General features: G+C 55.4%; 1 protein-coding gene across 6 annotated transcripts; it reads right to left on the reverse strand.

Moving 5' to 3' along the window:
• Nucleotides 1–16: 16 nt before the first annotated feature.
• Nucleotides 17–13,933, reverse strand: PDLIM2 (PDZ and LIM domain 2). Of its 6 annotated transcripts, XR_010318639.1 has the most exons (11): nucleotides 12,497–13,281; nucleotides 12,198–12,292; nucleotides 11,303–11,454; nucleotides 9,147–9,216; nucleotides 8,881–9,032; nucleotides 8,641–8,716; nucleotides 4,054–4,136; nucleotides 3,715–3,860; nucleotides 2,010–2,127; nucleotides 1,096–1,264; nucleotides 627–739 (listed from the first exon to the last, which is right to left on the reverse strand). XR_010318639.1 is itself a non-coding variant. In XM_023551019.2 (10 exons), the coding sequence occupies exons 2-10, from the start codon at nucleotides 12,288–12,290 to the stop codon at nucleotides 562–564; spliced, it is 1,068 nt and encodes a 355-aa protein (XP_023406787.1). In that variant the 5' UTR covers nucleotides 12,291–12,292; nucleotides 13,827–13,933; the 3' UTR covers nucleotides 17–561. The 6 variants fall into 6 exon arrangements, 5 of the variants coding, with proteins under 5 accessions (XP_023406787.1, XP_023406786.1, XP_023406789.1 ...); XM_023551019.2 differs by lacking the exons at nucleotides 1,096–1,264; nucleotides 12,497–13,281 and adding an exon at nucleotides 13,827–13,933 and having other exon boundaries at nucleotides 17–739; XM_023551018.2 differs by lacking the exons at nucleotides 1,096–1,264; nucleotides 12,497–13,281 and adding an exon at nucleotides 13,812–13,919 and having other exon boundaries at nucleotides 17–739.
• Between the last annotated feature and the right edge of the window lie 4,186 nt (nucleotides 13,934–18,119).

Below are 18,119 nucleotides of genomic sequence, written 5' to 3' on the forward strand. Positions count from 1 at the left end.
GGGATTTTGAGGGAGGGGAAAATGAGAGGGAAAAAAAACTTGTAAATAAAGACTCTCTTTTTTTTTTTTTTACCCAGCAGTAGGAAGAAGCTCATACCCAGAGGTTGCGGAAGGGAAGAAAGGGGATGGCATCTACTTTATTTTGTTATGTATATATATTTATAGAGCTTGTATTTTGAAAACTTTACAAAGTGAAGACCTTTAGCCTCTGGCCCACCACCTCCTTCTAGATACTTGGCTCCTTGTCCCACCCTGCTTACCACCTGGTACACCCAGAAACCAAATGCAGTGCCCACCCCAGACCATGGCAGTGCCTGTCCTGCAGGGCAAAAGCTTGCGAGTGTCTAGGAGAGACCTGAGGAGGTGAGGCTGCCCTCAGTACCCACAGCCAGAGATACGTCCCAGCCTTTGGCCTCACCCAGTGAGGATGAAGGGGCCTCAGGCCCCCAAACTTAGTTCACGTAAGAGCCACTACCCACCAACACCTCTTCCATGCCAACTTGCTATTGACATGGCCCCTGGTCCGGAGATGCCCCAGGCCTCTCAGTCAAAGGCAGGCCCTCAGGCCTGGGAGCTGAGGGAGGAGGTTGCAGAGTAGCGCTGGCGGGCATGCTTCTCGCAGTACAGCTCATCCCCCACCCAAAAGTGCCCGCGCATCTTCAAGTTCAGCCCGCAGTCTGCGCAGGTGTAGCAGCTGGGGTGGCGGTACCGGCCCTCCTGGATACGCACAGCCTGGTTCCTGGGGGAGAGGGAGAGCCATTAGCCTCAGGGACAGAGAACCCACACAACCCCAGGGGCAATGCATCTGCCTAAGGCCAGGACCCCAACCTGAAGTCAGGGCCTGTGGAAGAACCAAAACCTCCCCAGAGACCTAACTGTCCGAGTCTCCCCCTTCAACTACCCTTCACCACCATCACACACACCGCCACCAGGGCATCTAATCAAAAGAAATGAAGTCATTCCTCTCCCACACAAAGCCAGTCCAGAGTCTTCTTTATTTTTATACAGCAGAGGGTCAAAGTGTGGTCCTGGGACCAGCAGCATAAGCATCACCTGGGAACAAGTTAGAAATGCCAATTCTTGGGCCCCACTGACCTCCTGAATTAGAAATTCTGGGGTGAGACCCAGCAATCCATGTTTTCACAAGCCCTGCAGTCATGTAGATGCCAGCTCCGTTGAGAGCCAGTACTATGTATAAAACATGTTATTTTTCAACACAGGCTCGTTACACCTGTGTGGCAGGAGGGTTACATCGCATCGCATCCTGCAGGTGAGAAAACAGAAGCCCAGAGAACTGAAGGGATTTGCCCGCAATGAGTCATCTGACCCTCACACTGGGCACTGAAGAAATTCACCGGAGGGGGGGACTTTCAGCAATTTTCCAGAGAATGTGGTTGGATTATAATACCACCCACTGAGAAAAATGAACCCACTTCTGGAAAATTCAGCCCTTTCCAAAGGTGGGGGGAGGGAGTGGAGAAGACTAAAATTTTCCAGGAAGAACTGCCTCATCTATAAAGGCAGGTCTCCAGAAGCCTTCAGATCATTGAGGAGAAATCCAAAGCAGGGGCACTTCTTACTCTGCTGAGGAAGGAGAAAGGGACAGGGAGGGAGGGAGGAGAAGAAGGGGCAGCTCTTGGAGCACGAAGGGAGGAGATGCTGCAGGAAGAAGCCAGTGCAGGCCTTAAAAAAAAAAAATCCAGTTGCTGTTGAGTCATTCCGACTCATGGTGACCCCATGTGTGTCAGAGTAGAACTGTGCTCCACAGGGTTTTCAATGGTGGTTTTTTTCAGAAGTAGATTACCAGGCCTTTCTTCTGAGGTGCCTCTAGGCGGAAGGGTGAAAATAAACCACCACAAAAACCACTGGGGCACATATTCCCCTCTAGGGTCCTGGTGCCATTGGTAGGGAAGTCACTCACTGGGTGCCCTTCCTGAGGCGTCGTGTGCCCAGTGCCCGTCTTCCAGAGTGTGTCCCGGTCCCCCCTTCCCTGGCCCCCTGATACTTACGCAATGCTGGTACTGCACTTCTCACACGTGTGGAGCTTCGGGGGAGTGGCCGGTGCCCTGCCAGTGGACAGGGAGGCCTGGGGGCTCAGCGAGCTGGGCAGGAAGGCAGGCGTGCCACCTGGGAGGGGTGGGCACAGACACACAAGAACTCATCAACCGGCAGCATCTCCCAGGCTGTATTTTATCCCCCACCCACTTCCGAAACAGGCCCCAGGAGCCTTGTAAAAGGCCCACTTATAGAGGGTCCTCTAAAAGCAGCATTGGGCTTGAGAAGTTAGTAATGGAAGGAAGATGATGGTGCGAAAAGCCTTGGTGGAGGCTGGTCAAGGGCACAAAAAGCTAAGGCAAACCTGAAGGTGGTCAGCACTCCACGGCTGACACAGCAGGCAGAGCGGGCTTTTCCTCACTTGTGATCCCATAATGATGGTATTCATAGATAATAATAATAGGCAATAACAGCACCACAGTACCTTTGTACAGTTTTCAAAGGGCTTTCATATGCATTATTGCACACGAGCCGTGGAACAAAGCTAAGATGAAGCCCAGGTTTTATTGGGCAAACATTGTCTCTATTTCTAACCTGAGGATACCCAGCCCCTATGGTGAGGTCACGAGGTCTTCTAGTGCCCATCTGTGTATCCTCCCCTGTACCCACCACCTCCTCCCTGAGCTCTCTCCTCACGGTCCTCTGTGAGTACCCCCAGGATCTCAACTAAACACCACAGCTGGAATCAGCCACCAGCCCCTATCATTCTGCCTCTCTGACACTTCTCCTGCCCCTGTCCCATCCTCTCCAGCCCTGCCTAGACGCCACTGCCCAGGCCAGATGCTCCTCATCTCTCCCCTGCACTAGGGCACTGACCCCCCCCACACACATACAGCTGTCAGAGCAATCATTCTAAATGCCTGTGAAGCCCCTTCTCTGCCCATGCCCCACACATATCTGACCATAGGAGGAACACACCAAATGCTGGTCACGTGAATACCTAAAGGGCTGGCCAGAGCCTGTAGCCCCTGTGTTGCACATTTTGGCATCTCATGCACTGCCTGGCATGGTTATTTGTCTGACTCTCCCAGTTATAGACAGGGCTTCTCAGCCTAGCACCCAAGACCATCCCAGAGGGACAGAGCCTCCATTCCTGCCCTCACACTGCCAGGCCACGCTGTTTACTCTCGCCCACACCCAAAGCCCTCTTGCTGGCAGCCTCCACATTCCAGGGTCCTCCCTGCCACCTGATGGCATAGTGGTTAAGTGCTATGGCTGCTAACCAAAGGGTCAGCAGTTCGAATCCGCCAGGCGCTCCTTGGAAACTCTATGGGCAGTTCTACTCTGTCCTATAGGGTTGCTATGAGTCGGAATTGACTCGACGGCACTGGTTTTTTTTTCCTTCCACCGTCTTAAGGCCACTTGTTGAAATCTTGATCTTTCTTCAAGGGTCAATTCACTAACCCTCTTCCTCCCAGAAGCCCTCCCTGGAGACGCAGCCCCATGGTTCTCCCCAGCCTCCTTCATCATCCCCTCTAACTGTCCTGTCTCTACTGCTGCTGCCTTCTGGGTAACCCCTACTGGTCTATAGGCTCCTAAAGGCAAGGACTGCATCTTCTCCATGTCTGTCCCTCCTTGGTGCCCAGTTCAATAAAATGTCACCCCTTGGTGGTGTCCTGGTGGACACTTTCCCCTACCTGAGCCCCTGGGTCTCCTCACCTCTCTCTTCAGCCTCCAGGGCTTCCTGCAATAGCCGAAAAGAGCTGGACTGCCGGGGGGCCACCCGCCCCTCACGATTTTCCTGCAGCATCTTGAAGACTTCCGAGTCCTCTTCCAGGAGGTGGCGTCTCCCTTCTGAATCCACACTGTGGGCATGGGAGGCAGCAGGGAATGAGGGTCCCATTCCTGGAGTGTTAGGACCAGCACAAAAGGGCAAAAAGAGTGTGCCCAGTGGGACTTAGTGGGGGCGGTCTCCATTCCTTCCCGGGAAACCAGTGTCCCTCCTGCCCCTCCGAGACCCTCTGAGACCCCACCCGACCCTCTAAGGCCTGCTGGTACCTGAGCCTGGGGCTGGAGGACCGGGGGCCCAGGGAATGCGGCAGCACCAGCACTGCTGAGTTGCCAGCGCGGCTGAGGCCGGCCTGTGGGGAGGAGAAGCAGCCAGGGGAGGAGTCAGTGGCTGGAGCCTTTGGCCAACACACCCATCTGTGCCACTAAGCCCGGCGGTTCCCCAGGTCCAACACCAGAGGGCTCCAGACCCTTGCTGACCAGCGAGAGCCCGCGAATGGCCAGAGCCCTGAACCTGCCCTCAGCAAGAAGCCAGGGGAAGGAGGTCAGCTCAGAAAGAGGGATTTGTCCCAGCTATATATGTATATATATATATATATATATATATTTTTTATAGATGTATGTGGGTTCAGTGAGAAGATTGGGCAAGGGCTAGAATGAAGACCACCAGGTCGTGGGATAAGCATGGATACCATGCATATTACTCTAGGTTATGCTATGTTATGGAGTCCCTGGGTGGTGTGAATAGTTTATGTGCTTGACCACTAATCGAAAGGTAGGAGGTTTGAGCCCCCCCAGAGGCACCTCAGAAGAAGGGCCTGGAGATCTACTCGACAGCAATTTTTTTTTTTTTTAATGCTATGCTATGTTTTCAAAGATGTACACTGGGGCCTGTCTCCAATTTGACAGAACAAGCAGAGAGGAAACAAGCTGACCCTTTTGTAGTGAGGAAATAGAAACATAAAGGATAAAGTGTAGGGGCCAAGACTCCCCTTGGAGTCAGGGTTGGGCTGGACAGAGGCCCTGTGTATACACATGCTGGCCCCTCTCCTAAGATGACCTGGGTCTGAGCTAAGCAGCCTCTCTTGGCTGCCCTGGGAGGTCTGCCATGTCCACAGAGCCTTGGGGAGCCAAGCCCATCTTGGGGCCCACACCCCATGCAGTACTGCCATCTCCCTAGGTGTGCCCTGTCCATCTGGGCTGTTACTTTTGCTCTCTGCATGAAAATTTTACCTTCGCAAAACTATAGAGACAGTAAAAAGATCAGCGGTTGTCAGGGACTTGGGTGGAGGTATGAATAGGTGGATAACACAGGACAATTTAAGGGCAGCGGAACTATTCCATATGATGCTGTGATGGTGGACATGTGGCATTGTGCCTTTTTCAAAATCCCCAGAACTTTATAACATAAAGAGTGAACCACTAAGATTGACTATGGACTTCCGTTAATTATAATGTATCAATGTTAATTTGTGAATTGTAACACACATTCCATACAAATGCAAGATATTAATAACAGGGAAACTGTGCAGGGGCACCAAAGGGCATGTGAGAACTCTGTACTTTCTGCACAACTTTTCTGTACACCCAAAACTGCTCAGAAAAAATAAAGTCTGGGTTAAAAAAAAAAAAAAAAAGGTGCCTTCAACCTCATCGCTGCTCCTTGAGGCCAGTTTCTCTCTGGTACCCCTACTCCCCTCCCTTCTCAGCTGCCATCCCAAACATGACTAAGCTTGAGGAGCCTGCACCAGCCAATGGAAGGGACAGCCTAGGAGACATCTGGTCCCACACACCAAAACCAAGCAGGCCAGGTGTGCAAGCTTGAGGGCACCATTGCTTGGGAAGCCAAATTCCCTCAATGCCCAGTAAATTTAAGCATTATTTTTAAAATGCAAAGTCATGGATGAATTATGGGTTAGAATGAACAAACTGCGTGATTCTTCAGCTAAAAGAGAAGACAGCTCTAGACCCTCACTCCACCAGCACTTCTGCCATCAGTTCACATCCTTTGCTCTTGGGGCCCTGTGATAAAGTTGTCAGATAAGGAGGCTGAGGGCCAGAGGCGAGTAGGAGGCAGGGCTACGACTCTAAGCCCTGGCTCCTGGATGCCTGGCTGGGGCTGTGATGTCAGCTGACAGATGGTGGTATAGTTTCCTTAGGAAGCACAGCCAGCACCACACACTCAAGAATTATGTCACATCTCACTGTCCTAGGAGGTCAGCATGTGCCCTTTAACACTTGTTGAAAGGTTCCTTTCAACAAGCCAAGTCCTTGTGCCCATCCAGAGGTAGAGTGCTTTTTTCTATTTTTTTGAACTTTTCATCTGCTCACCAAGGAGTGGGCCTACCTGGAACGGCAGCTTCTAGTCCCCAGAAGATACCACAGGGCTGGGGTGCCCTGTGCCTTGGCCCCCTGCGGCCTCATCCAGGCCTGGAGCCTTCAGGAAGGCCATGACCACCAAGAGGTGGGGCCACACCTCATCCACCATCACCTGTGCCCCCTCCAGCCCACACCCCATCCTCATGTGTGCCCCACCTCACCTTCAGCCGGACCACTGTGCCCTGCTGGAGAAGAAGCCCACCTCCCTTACTTGGAAAGGATCCTCCTTTCTCCTCCTTCCCTCCCAGTCAGGTAGGGACAGCTACCCTCACAGAAGGAACCAGTCAGTCCTCTCCAAATTCAGAATTGCTGCTCCCTCTTCACCTGCCCTTCAAGAATTATCTGTAGCCAATGCCTCTGGAAAGACGTTCTGGGAAACACAAGTTTGTCATCCTTGTGGGGATGTTAATAAGCGAGTATATGGGGATGGAGTGGGGGTGTCAGGAGGAGTTCTGTGGTCAAACAAGTTTGGGATATTGACAAAATTAAGTAGGTTTCTTTCTCATGGGACTTCTGAGGCCTTTAAGATGCCGAAGTGCACGGCAAGCTCCAAGAGGGGGGTGTAGGCCCTGTGACTCCACGCCCACTTGACCACAGCCCCATTCCTCACCCGGAATGTAAACTCTGAGGGTTAGCAGCGTGTCTGTTTTTCCACTCAGTCACCCCCAGAGCCTAGAAGCCTGCCTGGCACAAAACAGATGCTCACTAAATATTTGTTGAAGGAATGAGGAAATAACCAGGGTTCTCAGGGTCAAGGAAGAGAACTCAGAGTACCTAGTCCAACTCCAAGGCCCAGAGAGGAAAAGCGGCAGGTCCAAGGTGACACAGATGGGACTGACCCAGGTCTCTCCAGGACCCAGCCCCGTGCTGCTCCTCACACTACAGTGGTGGTTCTCAAACCTTCGCGTGTATCAGCTTCACCTAGAGGGCGTGTTAAAACAGATCCCTCTGCTGGCCCCGACCCCAGAGTTTCTGCTTCCACGGGGCTGTGGTGAGGCCAGAGATTTTTGCATTCCTAACAACTTCCCAGGTGATGCTGCTGGTTTGAGAACCACTTCCCCACACCATGCTGCATCTCCCCTTGGCTAGTCTTGGGGGACATCACAATAAATGTGCCCGGGGAGGCATTCCCTTGAGTACGTGGTCCCACTAAGACTGCCCCCAGGAGCCTTGACTGAAGCAGACCAGGGTGAATTGCCTCTCCTCAGCTATTCTTGCTGACCTCTGTCAAAGCTCGCTTTGAGAACCTTTCCCACAACCCTACCCCAGCCCCAAACACTCCAGGTCTTACTTATACCACTGTGTCCCCATCTCCCAGAGTGTCCGTCTTCCTGTCACTATTCTCTTATCTAAACCTTACCCTGTCCTACCTTCAAGGTCCAGAAAAATTTCCGACAAAGCTTTCCCAGACCACCCAGCCCACACTCATCTCTCCCCTCCCAGAACGCCTCCTGCCTTTATAATTAATACCACACTGTTCAGGGCTTAGTTGTTTTGCATGTTTGTCTTATCTCCACAACTACATTGTAATTTATTTAAGAAGAGGGATCGCATCTAAAACGTCTCTGCCCCACAGCACCTGGAAGACTGCCAGGTGGGCACACAGAAGGTCACCAGGGAGCTCCTCCTGTGCAGCCCCCGGAGAATCCTGTTCCTTCCTTCTCCAGCGCCCCCACCTCTGTTTCCAGCACTATCTCCCATCCGCCCCCAAAGGCTCTCTCTCTGGAATGCAGAATCAACCCTGAGGTAGCATTCCAGCAGCTGGGCCTTATCCCCTGCACCCGGATGGGCGGTTGGACACCCCCTCTGCCCCCAGCAGCTGTGGCCCAGGACTGTCGGGGGTGCCTCACTCCCTCACCTCCCACTCCTGATCTTGGTGAGAAGAAACACCTCCAGTGGAGTAAGGCTACCACTAGTGGACAGTGGGACCTGAGGGTTTCCGGGAGAAGGGTGAGGGCAGCAAACAGAGAATAAGCTAAGTGCCACTTGAGGCAGAACCACAGCCCAGCTGGTGGTTCTGGGGCTGAGTAAGGAGGAAGCAGAGGGATGGGGCGTTGGGAGATGGGGGCGGGCATGGCGCTTGGAATGGGGAGGAATGTGTTCAAGAGATGCAGCCAGAGCCAAAAGGGAATCATCCCAACAACAGCAGCAGAACTATTTCAGCCCCAGCCCAAGAGAAACATACAGAGAAGGGAGGGCTCCAGCAGGAAAGGGGAGGGAGGTGGGAGCAGGGAGGCTGCGGCCAGGGAGTGCAGGAGGTGGAAGGCCACCTGGGACTGGCAGGGCAGGACCCACCACCAGAAGCAGTGGTCTCCCTGGCTCAGGAGAGGTGCGCACTGTCGCTAGGAGATGGAGGCACTGGCTCCCCAGGTGCCCAGGTGAGATCAGCTACCTGACTGCAGCCCCAGAGGGCGCTACCAGCTGGGAATGGGAGGTACTTAGTTTCTCTGACTCTTTCCTTCCCTTGGGTCTGCTCACCTGTTGGCTTCCAGGGCGACCCCCATAGGATAATCGGTCAGCAGCGGGTCCCTGGCTGTGTGCCAGGCTCTGGAAACTGAAAAGGGGGAAATGGACACCGTGTGTGCTGGGGCACCGCCCAGCCTGTCCAGGGAAGAAGAGGGTGCCCTCAGGACGCCCTTAACACAGCTACCGAGACTTTGAGCGGCCCAGCCCAGAGCTAGTGGCCCAGGTGGCCAGGTGCCCACCCCCTGAGCTCACCTGCGGCTGATCACTGCCTCTCCAGCAAGGGCATGCGTGCTGGTGGGGGATGGGGTGGAGAAGGGGCTGCCAGGCCTGGGGCTGAGGGAGGCTGGGCTGGAGTAGGAGGACCTCAGGGAGGATTGGCTGTCATTATGTGTCCTCACAGAGCCCTGTGGAGAGAAGGGCCAGGAGAGCTGGGCTGATCTGCCCAAAATGGGCCCCGCCTCTCACACCTCACCCCTCACTTCAGGGTCCTGGGGCTCCCGGATGGCAAGACATCTTACCTGGAAGCGAGTGGCCAGCAATTCCAAGGAGCTCTCACCGTTGGTCTCCCCGGGAGAGGCAGCTCGGGACCTAAGGAGGTAACCGAGAGAGGGGAGTATCATAGACACACTGTCCCCAGGCTGGGTGGGACCTCAAGACTAGTAAAATGTTCAAATAATTAGGACATTCGGTTGTTAACTTTTAACTTTGTCAAATTCAAAACAAACAACTATCATCTACTACCACTAGAATTTCTTCTTAGAATAAGGGACAGTTTAGCACCAGAAAATAAAAATGTAGGAAGGACATAAGTTCAGAAAAAAGTCATTTAAATTCAATAAATTTAATTTTATTAAAAATTCCTTATATTATCCCCTGTCCTTTGTTTCTTTTTGTTTTCCATTTCAGCTAGACTTTGTCACTAGCTAACAGTTTGTAGGTCAGTTTTGGAGAGACTGTTGATTTCATATAACCCCTTGTATTTTACCCATGGGGAAACTGAGGCCCAGAGAGGGACAGGGAGTTGCCCAGAGTCCTAAAGCTAGTCAGTGGCTGGGCCAGTTGCTCAGTCTCCCCCAACCAGAGGCTTGTCTCCCACAGCTCAGTCACTCGTGACTAGAGTCCTTTTGAGAGGGTCACTCACTGTCCCTTGTACAGGTTTTTCCCCACTTCCCTCCTAGGCAGGCAGCTAAAGGACGAGGTCTGGAGAGCTAGGGCCACGGGCAGGCCTAGCTCCCCTCTCCCCACCCCAATCACAGCCCACAGGGACAGAAGCGCCCTACCCCAGTTCCCCAGGGACCCCCTTCCAAGGCCCTTCCCAGCTGAGGCAGGCTGGAGCCATGAACAGGAGGCCATTGGAAGGCCAGGGGCTGGTAGAGGGTGAAAGGGAGCCCGCTGAGTTCCATCACCACTACGCTATTCCTGGATGGCTGGCTGTTTCTAGAGAAGTCAGCAGGAGCCCAGGCCTCCCCAGGGAAGGCTGTCGGGTCAGTTTGAGGGGAGCTCCAGCTCTGGCTCCTGCCCAGAGCGCTGCTTCCTGCCACAGGGCTTCTGAAGGCCTGAGAGGTCTTCTGGGGGCTGGGACAGGGGTCTTGGGAAGAGAAAGAAGTGACGTGGACCTTTGACTGTCCAGGTGTGGAGCTGGAGGCAGGGAGTACTCGGCTAGGCCCACCTCCCTGACCCCTAATTCCTTCTGAGAGGGACATGAGAGGAAGGCCTGGTGTCAGCAATTCCTGCCCCTCCCCCGCCCCAGACTGTCGATTTTGGTCCCATTCCCAGATGCCATGAGGTGCTTCCCACCCTCCTCCTCTGGGTCCCACTCCTGCAAACACTCATGGTCCAGAAGGGCATGAAGGAGTCACTACAGGGGCCGGGGCTGCAACAGTGTCCTGACCATCAGCTGCTGTCACACTGTCAGAGTGCCAGGCCAGTGGGCAAGGAGAGGACATGGAGACAGAGCCGGAGAGAGTCTGGTAGGGTGTGGGGGTGGCAGAGGTATCTGACTCAGGTTCAAGTCCCTCCCAGAGGACTCTCCTAGCTGAGGGATCTCCTAGCATTCCTGACCCTTGACTGTTGGGAGTCACACCCCAGAGAGTCACCTGTTCTCCCCACCTCTCCTCCCCTGCAACTCTTGCCTCCAGGCTGAAAACCCCACAAGCCCAGGAATCTGTGTTCATCAGCAGGGCCCAGAGTGGAGATGGGGAAGGATGGAGGGGCTCTTTGGGGAATGATGTCCCTAGAACTCCTGACCCCCACCTGGGATCTAAACAAAGGCCATCCCCTCTTGGAGGCAGGGGTGCTGGAGACCTAGCACAGGGCACACCTTACCCAGAAGTTTCCCCTCTTCAATCCATTTGATGCCCATGCCCTGTACCCTTCACACTCTTGGGAACCAGTCAAACCTGGGCTTCCAGGTAGCTGGTGCCAGCCTGCCCTGCCCTGCCTGTGGCTGTATGCCCAGCCTGGCACCCACCTTCACCCAGCTGGGCACAGGGACCCCCTCAGCCCAGCCTGTGTCCCTCTCCCCTGTGCAGATGTGCAGAAAGGGCCAGAGAAGGCCAGTTTGGAGCTTATCATCTCAAGGCTGTGGGCTGTGAGTCAGGGAGGCTGCGTTGGCAGTGAGCTGGTGAAGAAGAGAGAGACTGCTGGGAGGCCTAGCAGAAGGTGGAGGTCCTACCTGTCCAGCTGTAGCCGCAGGGGTGAGGGGCTCTGGCGGATCTTGCTCTGGGCCTCAGCGTGAAGCATGCCACCCGCGCTCTCCCCATTAATGGCCACAATAATGTCGCCAGGTCGCAGGTCAGCAGCTTCGGCCTTGCCCCGCTCTGTTACCTTTAGGGGTTGAGGAGCTGGTGAGTTTGCCGTAACTATGCTCAGACCCTGGGGTCCAGTGAGGGATGGAGGAAAGAGGGTTTCCTTCCTCCTGCCCCAAAACACAGAAGCGTGTTTGGACTAAGCTGGCCAGCATCCCCTTTTAACGTCCCTCTCCCTTCCCCAGTCACCCCCTGTCCCAGGACAACTTCTCCAGCCCTCCTCTCAGCCAGCCATCAGCTAATCCTCTCCGAAAGCAGGAGTGGCAGCCCCACTCCACCCCTGGAGCACTGCCATCCTAATGGGGGCCTCCCAAAGAATGTGTAATGGCAGGATTTCAGGAACTGTGATTGGAAATACCTTGGATAGAGAGCCCTCCCTGTGCAGATCGCACCTTGCAGGTGGCTGCCTGTATGCCAGGCCCTCCTGGACAACACTCCCCAGTCGAGGCCCAGGCCTGGGTCAAGAGGAAACTGCTGAGAACTCAGGGGCTCTTGTTCTAGTAACCACCCAAAATGGCTGTCAACGTGTGGTTAGTGACCCAGGAGGAAAAAGGCCCCGCACATAAAGCCTGTTCCAGAAGTGGCCATCATGTCCCCATGGCAACAGGGCCTGGCGCTCCCCACTCTCCCTCCCCATGAACACTCCCAGAAGTAGGCCTCTGGCTCCAGAACAAAAAAGAAAGATGTCCATGAGGACCAGAGTGGACAGGGCAGACCCTAACTTTTGGCGTCACCTCTTTGCCTCCTAGAACTAACCCTTACCTTGGTCACCACGATGGGTGTGTGGAAATCCCTGCCCCCTGTGATGCGGAAGCCCCAGGGCGCCGGGCCCACCACATCCACTGTCAGCGCCATACCTGAGGAAGAGAGGACCAAGAGGTGGAGACTGTCCCCCACCCCAAGAAATGCTGGAAGGGGGCAGGACAGAGGGAAAGGAGAAGAAGAAGGGATGACAGGTCCACAGAGCAGCTAGTCAGGGCCAGGGGTGGGTGGGGTGAGTAGCGGAAGTGACAAAATCCCTCCCTTATCGCCCCCCCCGCCCCGGTTTCACTTCCCCCCACCCTGGAAAGCCATGAGTCTGAGTTCCCCCTTCCTGTGGTCCTCAGCAGAGCAGCTCCCAGGAGGTGGGCTGTCCAGGGTGCCAGACAGGGGCTTGCTGGAGATGGGTGGGCAGGGGCTGGCAAGTAGTAGGAGCTGTCAGCACTTCCTCCCTCTCCCCCTCCTTCGCCATCAAGGCTGTTAAGTCCCACTAGTGCTTGCTTCCTGTCCCCAAAACAAGGTACTTCCTCCCCACTCTGGGGGAGGGCAGGCGGGCAGCCTGGTGAGTGCAGGGCTCTGGGAACAGGAGTGACAGCAAGGAAGGGGTGGTAAAGCCACAGACTGTAAGGAGACAGCTGGTTGGGGGGCTGGCTGAGTAGAGGGTCTTCAGAGGGGTCTCCTGGCTGCTGCCAGGCCCTGGCAATGTGGATCAGGTGGGCAAGGCTCCACCAGGTGCCTGCTGCCCTCTGAACAGCCCCAGCAAAGGGACAGGAGTCATTTGCCAAGCTGGGCACACCCACCCCCTGGTGATGACCTGCAGTACAAGCTGATGTCTCACCCCCATCTAGCCTGGGAGCCAGCTGATGCTGCCTGACAGCTGGGGCCACAGGCCTTCCATCCACGACCCCCTCCACTGGGCAAGGGAGTGTCCTTGCAGACCAGGCCCTAGTAGGATTTCCTGAGCCTCAAGTCTGGAGCCAGAAGCCAAACCAGGCAGGAAGCTGCAGTGCCAGGCTGGGCCACCACCCTGCCCAGCACCCTCCCCCCTCCCCGCCCCGGGGCTGCCCCTGGGGAGTCCCAGAGACAGCAAGTGGTGCCTAAATCTACCAAGGACACCAGGGCCGCTTCCTACATTTACGATCCTGGGGAGGGGGCGCTGGAGCGAGATCATCTGTCTGTCCTACGCCAGACCAGGACCAGCTGGTTTCCACTTTTGCCCAGGCCCCCAGGTCAGCGCTGGCTCTCGCAGACGCCGAGACTCCCAGACCTTTGAGCCGGCCAGTGGACTCCGCGCTGCGGGCGCCACGGGGAGGTGCCCAGCCCGTCGGTCCGGCATTCCCAGTTCTGGAGCCTCGTATGCTCCGAGGCCAAAGTACCCACAAGCAGGGGGCCGGGCGGGTAGCACCCGGGTCGGGCCGCCAACACTGAGGCGAGACAGCAGGGAGAAGGGCTGTGGGTGGAGAAAAGGGTCCAGGACGCGAGCGGAGCGCAGAAGGAGACGAGGGCTCAGAGCGCTGTAGGGGAGCCGGAGCCGGAGGCGGAGGGAAGCCTCGGCAGCCCGAGGCTGGGCCGGGAGGTCGCCGGCTGTGAGGAGGGTGCGCAGGTGGGCGCGCTCACCTGGCTCCCGCTCACCTGTTGGGGTGGGCGGCCAGGCCCGGGAGGGAAGGGAAGAAAGGAGGGAGAGGAGACACTGCTGATCCCGCAGCTCCCGCCGCCGCTGCTGCTGTCTGCCCGACTCCGGGGAGAGCCCGCCCGGGGCTCCGGGACCTGCCTCCGCCCATGTGATCCCGGGGCCGCCCCTGCCACCGCCCCTGGCCGGGGAAGCCTCCTCCTCCGAGCAGCCAAGCCAGAGCGCGGCCACCTGGCCTGCGCCTCGCGGTGGGATCGCTCTCTGGGGCCCCCTATAGGCTGCGGTAGCCCTCCCGAAAGGTGCCCCATCCTTCCGACTACCCTACCTGAGTGCAGGGGAAGCAGTCTAGTGACAAGCCCACGTCCTACCTCGCAGAGAGCGGAGGCTGCTGTCCCCCAAAGCTCTCCCAGGCTGGCAGAGTTCCACGCCCCTCTTCAAAGGGTCCCTCGAGCACCCCCACAAAGGTTCAGGGCTGGGCAGGGCTGGCTGGGTCGGTCTGCTGTCCGCCTGGCTCCTCCGCGCACTCCAAGCTCCGATGCTGGCGCAGATGCAGCCTCGACACCCACAAGTCCCAATACAGGGGCCGCCCTCCTCAACTCCCTCCTTGGACTGCCGGCGCCCTCCCTTGGCGGTGGCCGCAGACTCCTGCGGTTCTCCTGGCAGCACATTGCTTCCCGACACCGCGGGACCAAGGCATTGCCCCGGGCCGCCCGCGCTTGAGATTCCCCACAGTCTGCTCCGCAAGGCGACCCCTGCGGGGCCGGAGGAGATGAGAAGAGACTCCTGGCTGGGGTACCGCACCCCCCTGAGCTACACACTTCTCTCTCTCTTCTGGGCTAAGGCTTTTCCCATTCCTGGTTGCTCCTATCTGACCAGCTCTGCCGCCCTACTTGGGGTGGGTCAGCCCAACAATCGCCACTGGCCCTGACCCCCCAGCTCTCTGCCCACCGCCTGGAACCCAGGGTCTAGGGATCAAGAGAGGACAGCCATGGAGGTGGGCCCAGGTGCCAGCTCCAGAAGGGCGAATCATCTAGCAAATGATTCCTGAGAGCCACAGCTGACAGCCCCTGCCCTGGGGACCTCAGAGCCCACCAGAGCTCATCCTTGCATCTCCCATTGGTCTGGACTTCACACTTCCTCTGCCAGGGGAGCACTCCTGTGGGCACAACTGTAACTTGCCTGCCTCAGCTGTGAGTCATCCCGTTTGAGTTCTCTCTGCAGGAGCGCCCTCACCACCCCTCTCCACCTACCCATGCCTGACCTGTGCCTGGCCCTCCCTGGACTCACAGCCAGCCACCTCCAGCCCCAGCTACCTCCCACAGCTTCTGTCCTTGGTGTGAGGAAATCACTCTCACAGTAACTATATAATCCTGAACCTCTTGCTATGGCCACTGTTCCTGATGCACCTGTTCTACCTCTCCAACTAGACCAGATGTCCTTTGAGGGAGCAAGAAGCTGCATGGAGGACAAGCACAGCCTCAAGGTCACACAGACCTAGCCTCAAATGCCGGATCTGCCTCTTTCTGCCTATGCAATCTTGGGCAAATTCCTTAGCTCTTCTGGGCCTCAGTTTCCCTATGCGTAAAATGGGGGTAATGCATAGCTTACCCACCTGTTATGCAGATTTCTCTCCCATATAAAGCTGCTGGCACACAGAGGTTTCCTCTAAGGGCGGGGTTCTTGTTTGTGTCACTGCTCCATTCCCAGAGCCTAGCACAGTGCTGGGCACAGAGTAGGCACACGATAAGTATTTGTTGAGCTAGCAAGCAGCCATCTAAGATGCATCAATTGGTCTCAACCCAACTGGAGCAAAGGAGGATGAAGAACACCAAAGATACAAGGTAAATATGAGCCCAACAGACAAAAGGGCCACATAAACCAGAGACTCCATTAGCCTGAGCCTGGAAGAACTAATGGTGCCCAGCTACTACCAATAACTGCCCTGACAGGGAACACAACAGAGAACCCCTGAGGGAGCAGGAGAACAGTGGGATGCAGACCTCAAATTCTCTTAAAAAGACCAGACTTAATGGTCTGACTGAAACTGGAGGGACTCCAGAGGTCATGGGCCCCAGACCCTCTGTTAGCCCAAGACTGGAACCATTTCCGAAGCCAACTCTTCAGACAGGGATTGGACCGGACCATAAGACAGAAAATGATACTGGTAAGGAGTGAGCTTCTTAGGTCAAGTAGACACATGAGACTACGTGGGCAGCTCCTGTCTAGAGGTGAGATGAGAAGGCAGAGGGAGACAGAAGCTGGCTGAATGGACACAGGGAATACAGGGTGGAGAGGAAGAGTATGGTGTCACATTAGGGGGAGAGCAGCTAGGAGTACATTGCAAGGTGTATGACAGACTGATTCGATTTGGAAGCTTTCACTTAAAGCACAATAAATTTCAAAAAATTCATTAAATATTGTTTGAATGATTGAATGGATGAATTTCCTTTCTTTTTGTACTGCCCCCCCCCTCCTTTTTATGGCAGGGACTCTCTCTTACACCTCTTTGAACTCCCGACTTTGCCCTGGACAGTCTCAAGAAAAACATCTATAGGTTAATCTGCAAAGTTTTCTGCTGGATGGATTGTGCACTCACAAAACTCACAATAAACACAGCATGACCCTATGGAACGCAAAGGAGTACCGTCCTGCTCTAAGCAATTCTGTGGGCCTGGACAAGTCACTCACCTCATCCCTATAATGGGTGAGCATTCCCAGTGGCCTAAGGGACTTTCTGGCTCTTTGACTCCTAGGGCAGACAAACCAGGAACCCAGGTGCCCAGGGCTCCCCTCACCCCTCAGGCCTCTGATCCTTCCTCCCCAGGCCCTCTTGCCAGGTCAAATCACAGACATGGTCATCTTACAAGCAGGGTTGTCATGGCAGGCAGCCCAGAGGCACCGGATTTGTTGGCTGCAGAGGTTTCAGGGCCCCATCAAAGAGAGGGCTTGGATTCTGCCCCAGGGAAAAGAAGTCTCAACCCTCATAACTTTTATGAGGGCATCAGGGAATGTGAAAGGGGCTGAGATGGGGGATGATAAACAGGTCAGCAGATTCCTGAGGAAAGGTCCTTTCCAGTGCAGGATGGGCTGGACCTGCCAACTTAGAACCAGCCGTGCTGAGGACTGGGGCGGGTAGACTGCATGGAGGAAAGGAGTGCACACAGGTCTTGTTCTTCGAGCTGCTGTTTAACCACTATGCAGCGCCCCCGGCCGCACCCAGGCTCAAGGAAACTGCCAGGACCAGGACACTGCCCTGTCATCACAGGCCTCTCCTGCCTCTGTCCTGACTGAACCAGGCACCACCGCCCTTCACATTAGCCATCACCTGTTCCCACCCACCTGGGGTTGGGGCAACTTCAGTGACAGGCCTAGAAGACAGGACTTCCAGGAAGAATAGAAAAGCAGTCATGACAAAGAGCCCAACCCTGGGCCTCCCCAGCAAAGTCCCTGACCTCATGGCCTTCCTTCTCCAGGGACATCTGGACAAGGCCTGCAGAGGCACTTGGTAGGTTTCATGCAGAGAGGTGGCAACAGTCATTAGGCCTGAGTTTAGATCTTGACTTCACCATTTAGTAAGTATGTGACCGGACAGCTTAATTTCTCAGAGCCTGAGTTTCTCCTGTAAAATGGAATCATAAAGCCTGCCTGTTGTGATGCTTATATTAGACAACACATACTCAACTTTATGCCATACTCAGCTCACAGCAGCTCACAGCCAAGGAACCGAGGTTTCCTTCCTGGCGGTGCAGCCAGGCCCAGACTGGCCCAGCCATCCCCCACACCTCACAGGAACCACCGAGCCCTGGGAAATCTAAAACCTTGGGCAAGAAGAGTCGCTTTGGCTAGCCATGACCTACCACTCCCAGCTGCCCACAATCGATTGCTCAAAAACTCAAGCCCAAAGTAGGAAAACAAAACAAAAACAAAGAAAACACACGAGCACTTCAGTGTGGAAATAAAGCACACAGAAGGAAAACATTAGCAGCAGAGTAGTTATAAAGGCCATCTAGTCCAGCAACCCCACAGCTGCAACAGCCTGCAAACAAGACCACATTCAGTCCCCATCTTTGGTTTCTCCTCACAGTCAGGCCTGGCCCTGGTCCTGTGACGCTCTCTGCTCAGCACTGCTTGTCAGACATCTGCCCAGTTGGTCCTTGGGTCTACCCGATTCTGCCAGAGGCCTGAGCTGAGATCTTTACATATTAATGCTGCTTTGTCACTCTTCCCACCCCTCCCCATATCCCACACACACACCTTCTCCCCAGCACAGTCCACTGCAGAAAGAATTCCCATAA

This window comes from Loxodonta africana, chromosome 19 (assembly GCF_030014295.1).
Source record: "Loxodonta africana isolate mLoxAfr1 chromosome 19, mLoxAfr1.hap2, whole genome shotgun sequence".
Classification (NCBI taxonomy): Eukaryota; Metazoa; Chordata; class Mammalia; order Proboscidea; family Elephantidae; genus Loxodonta; species Loxodonta africana.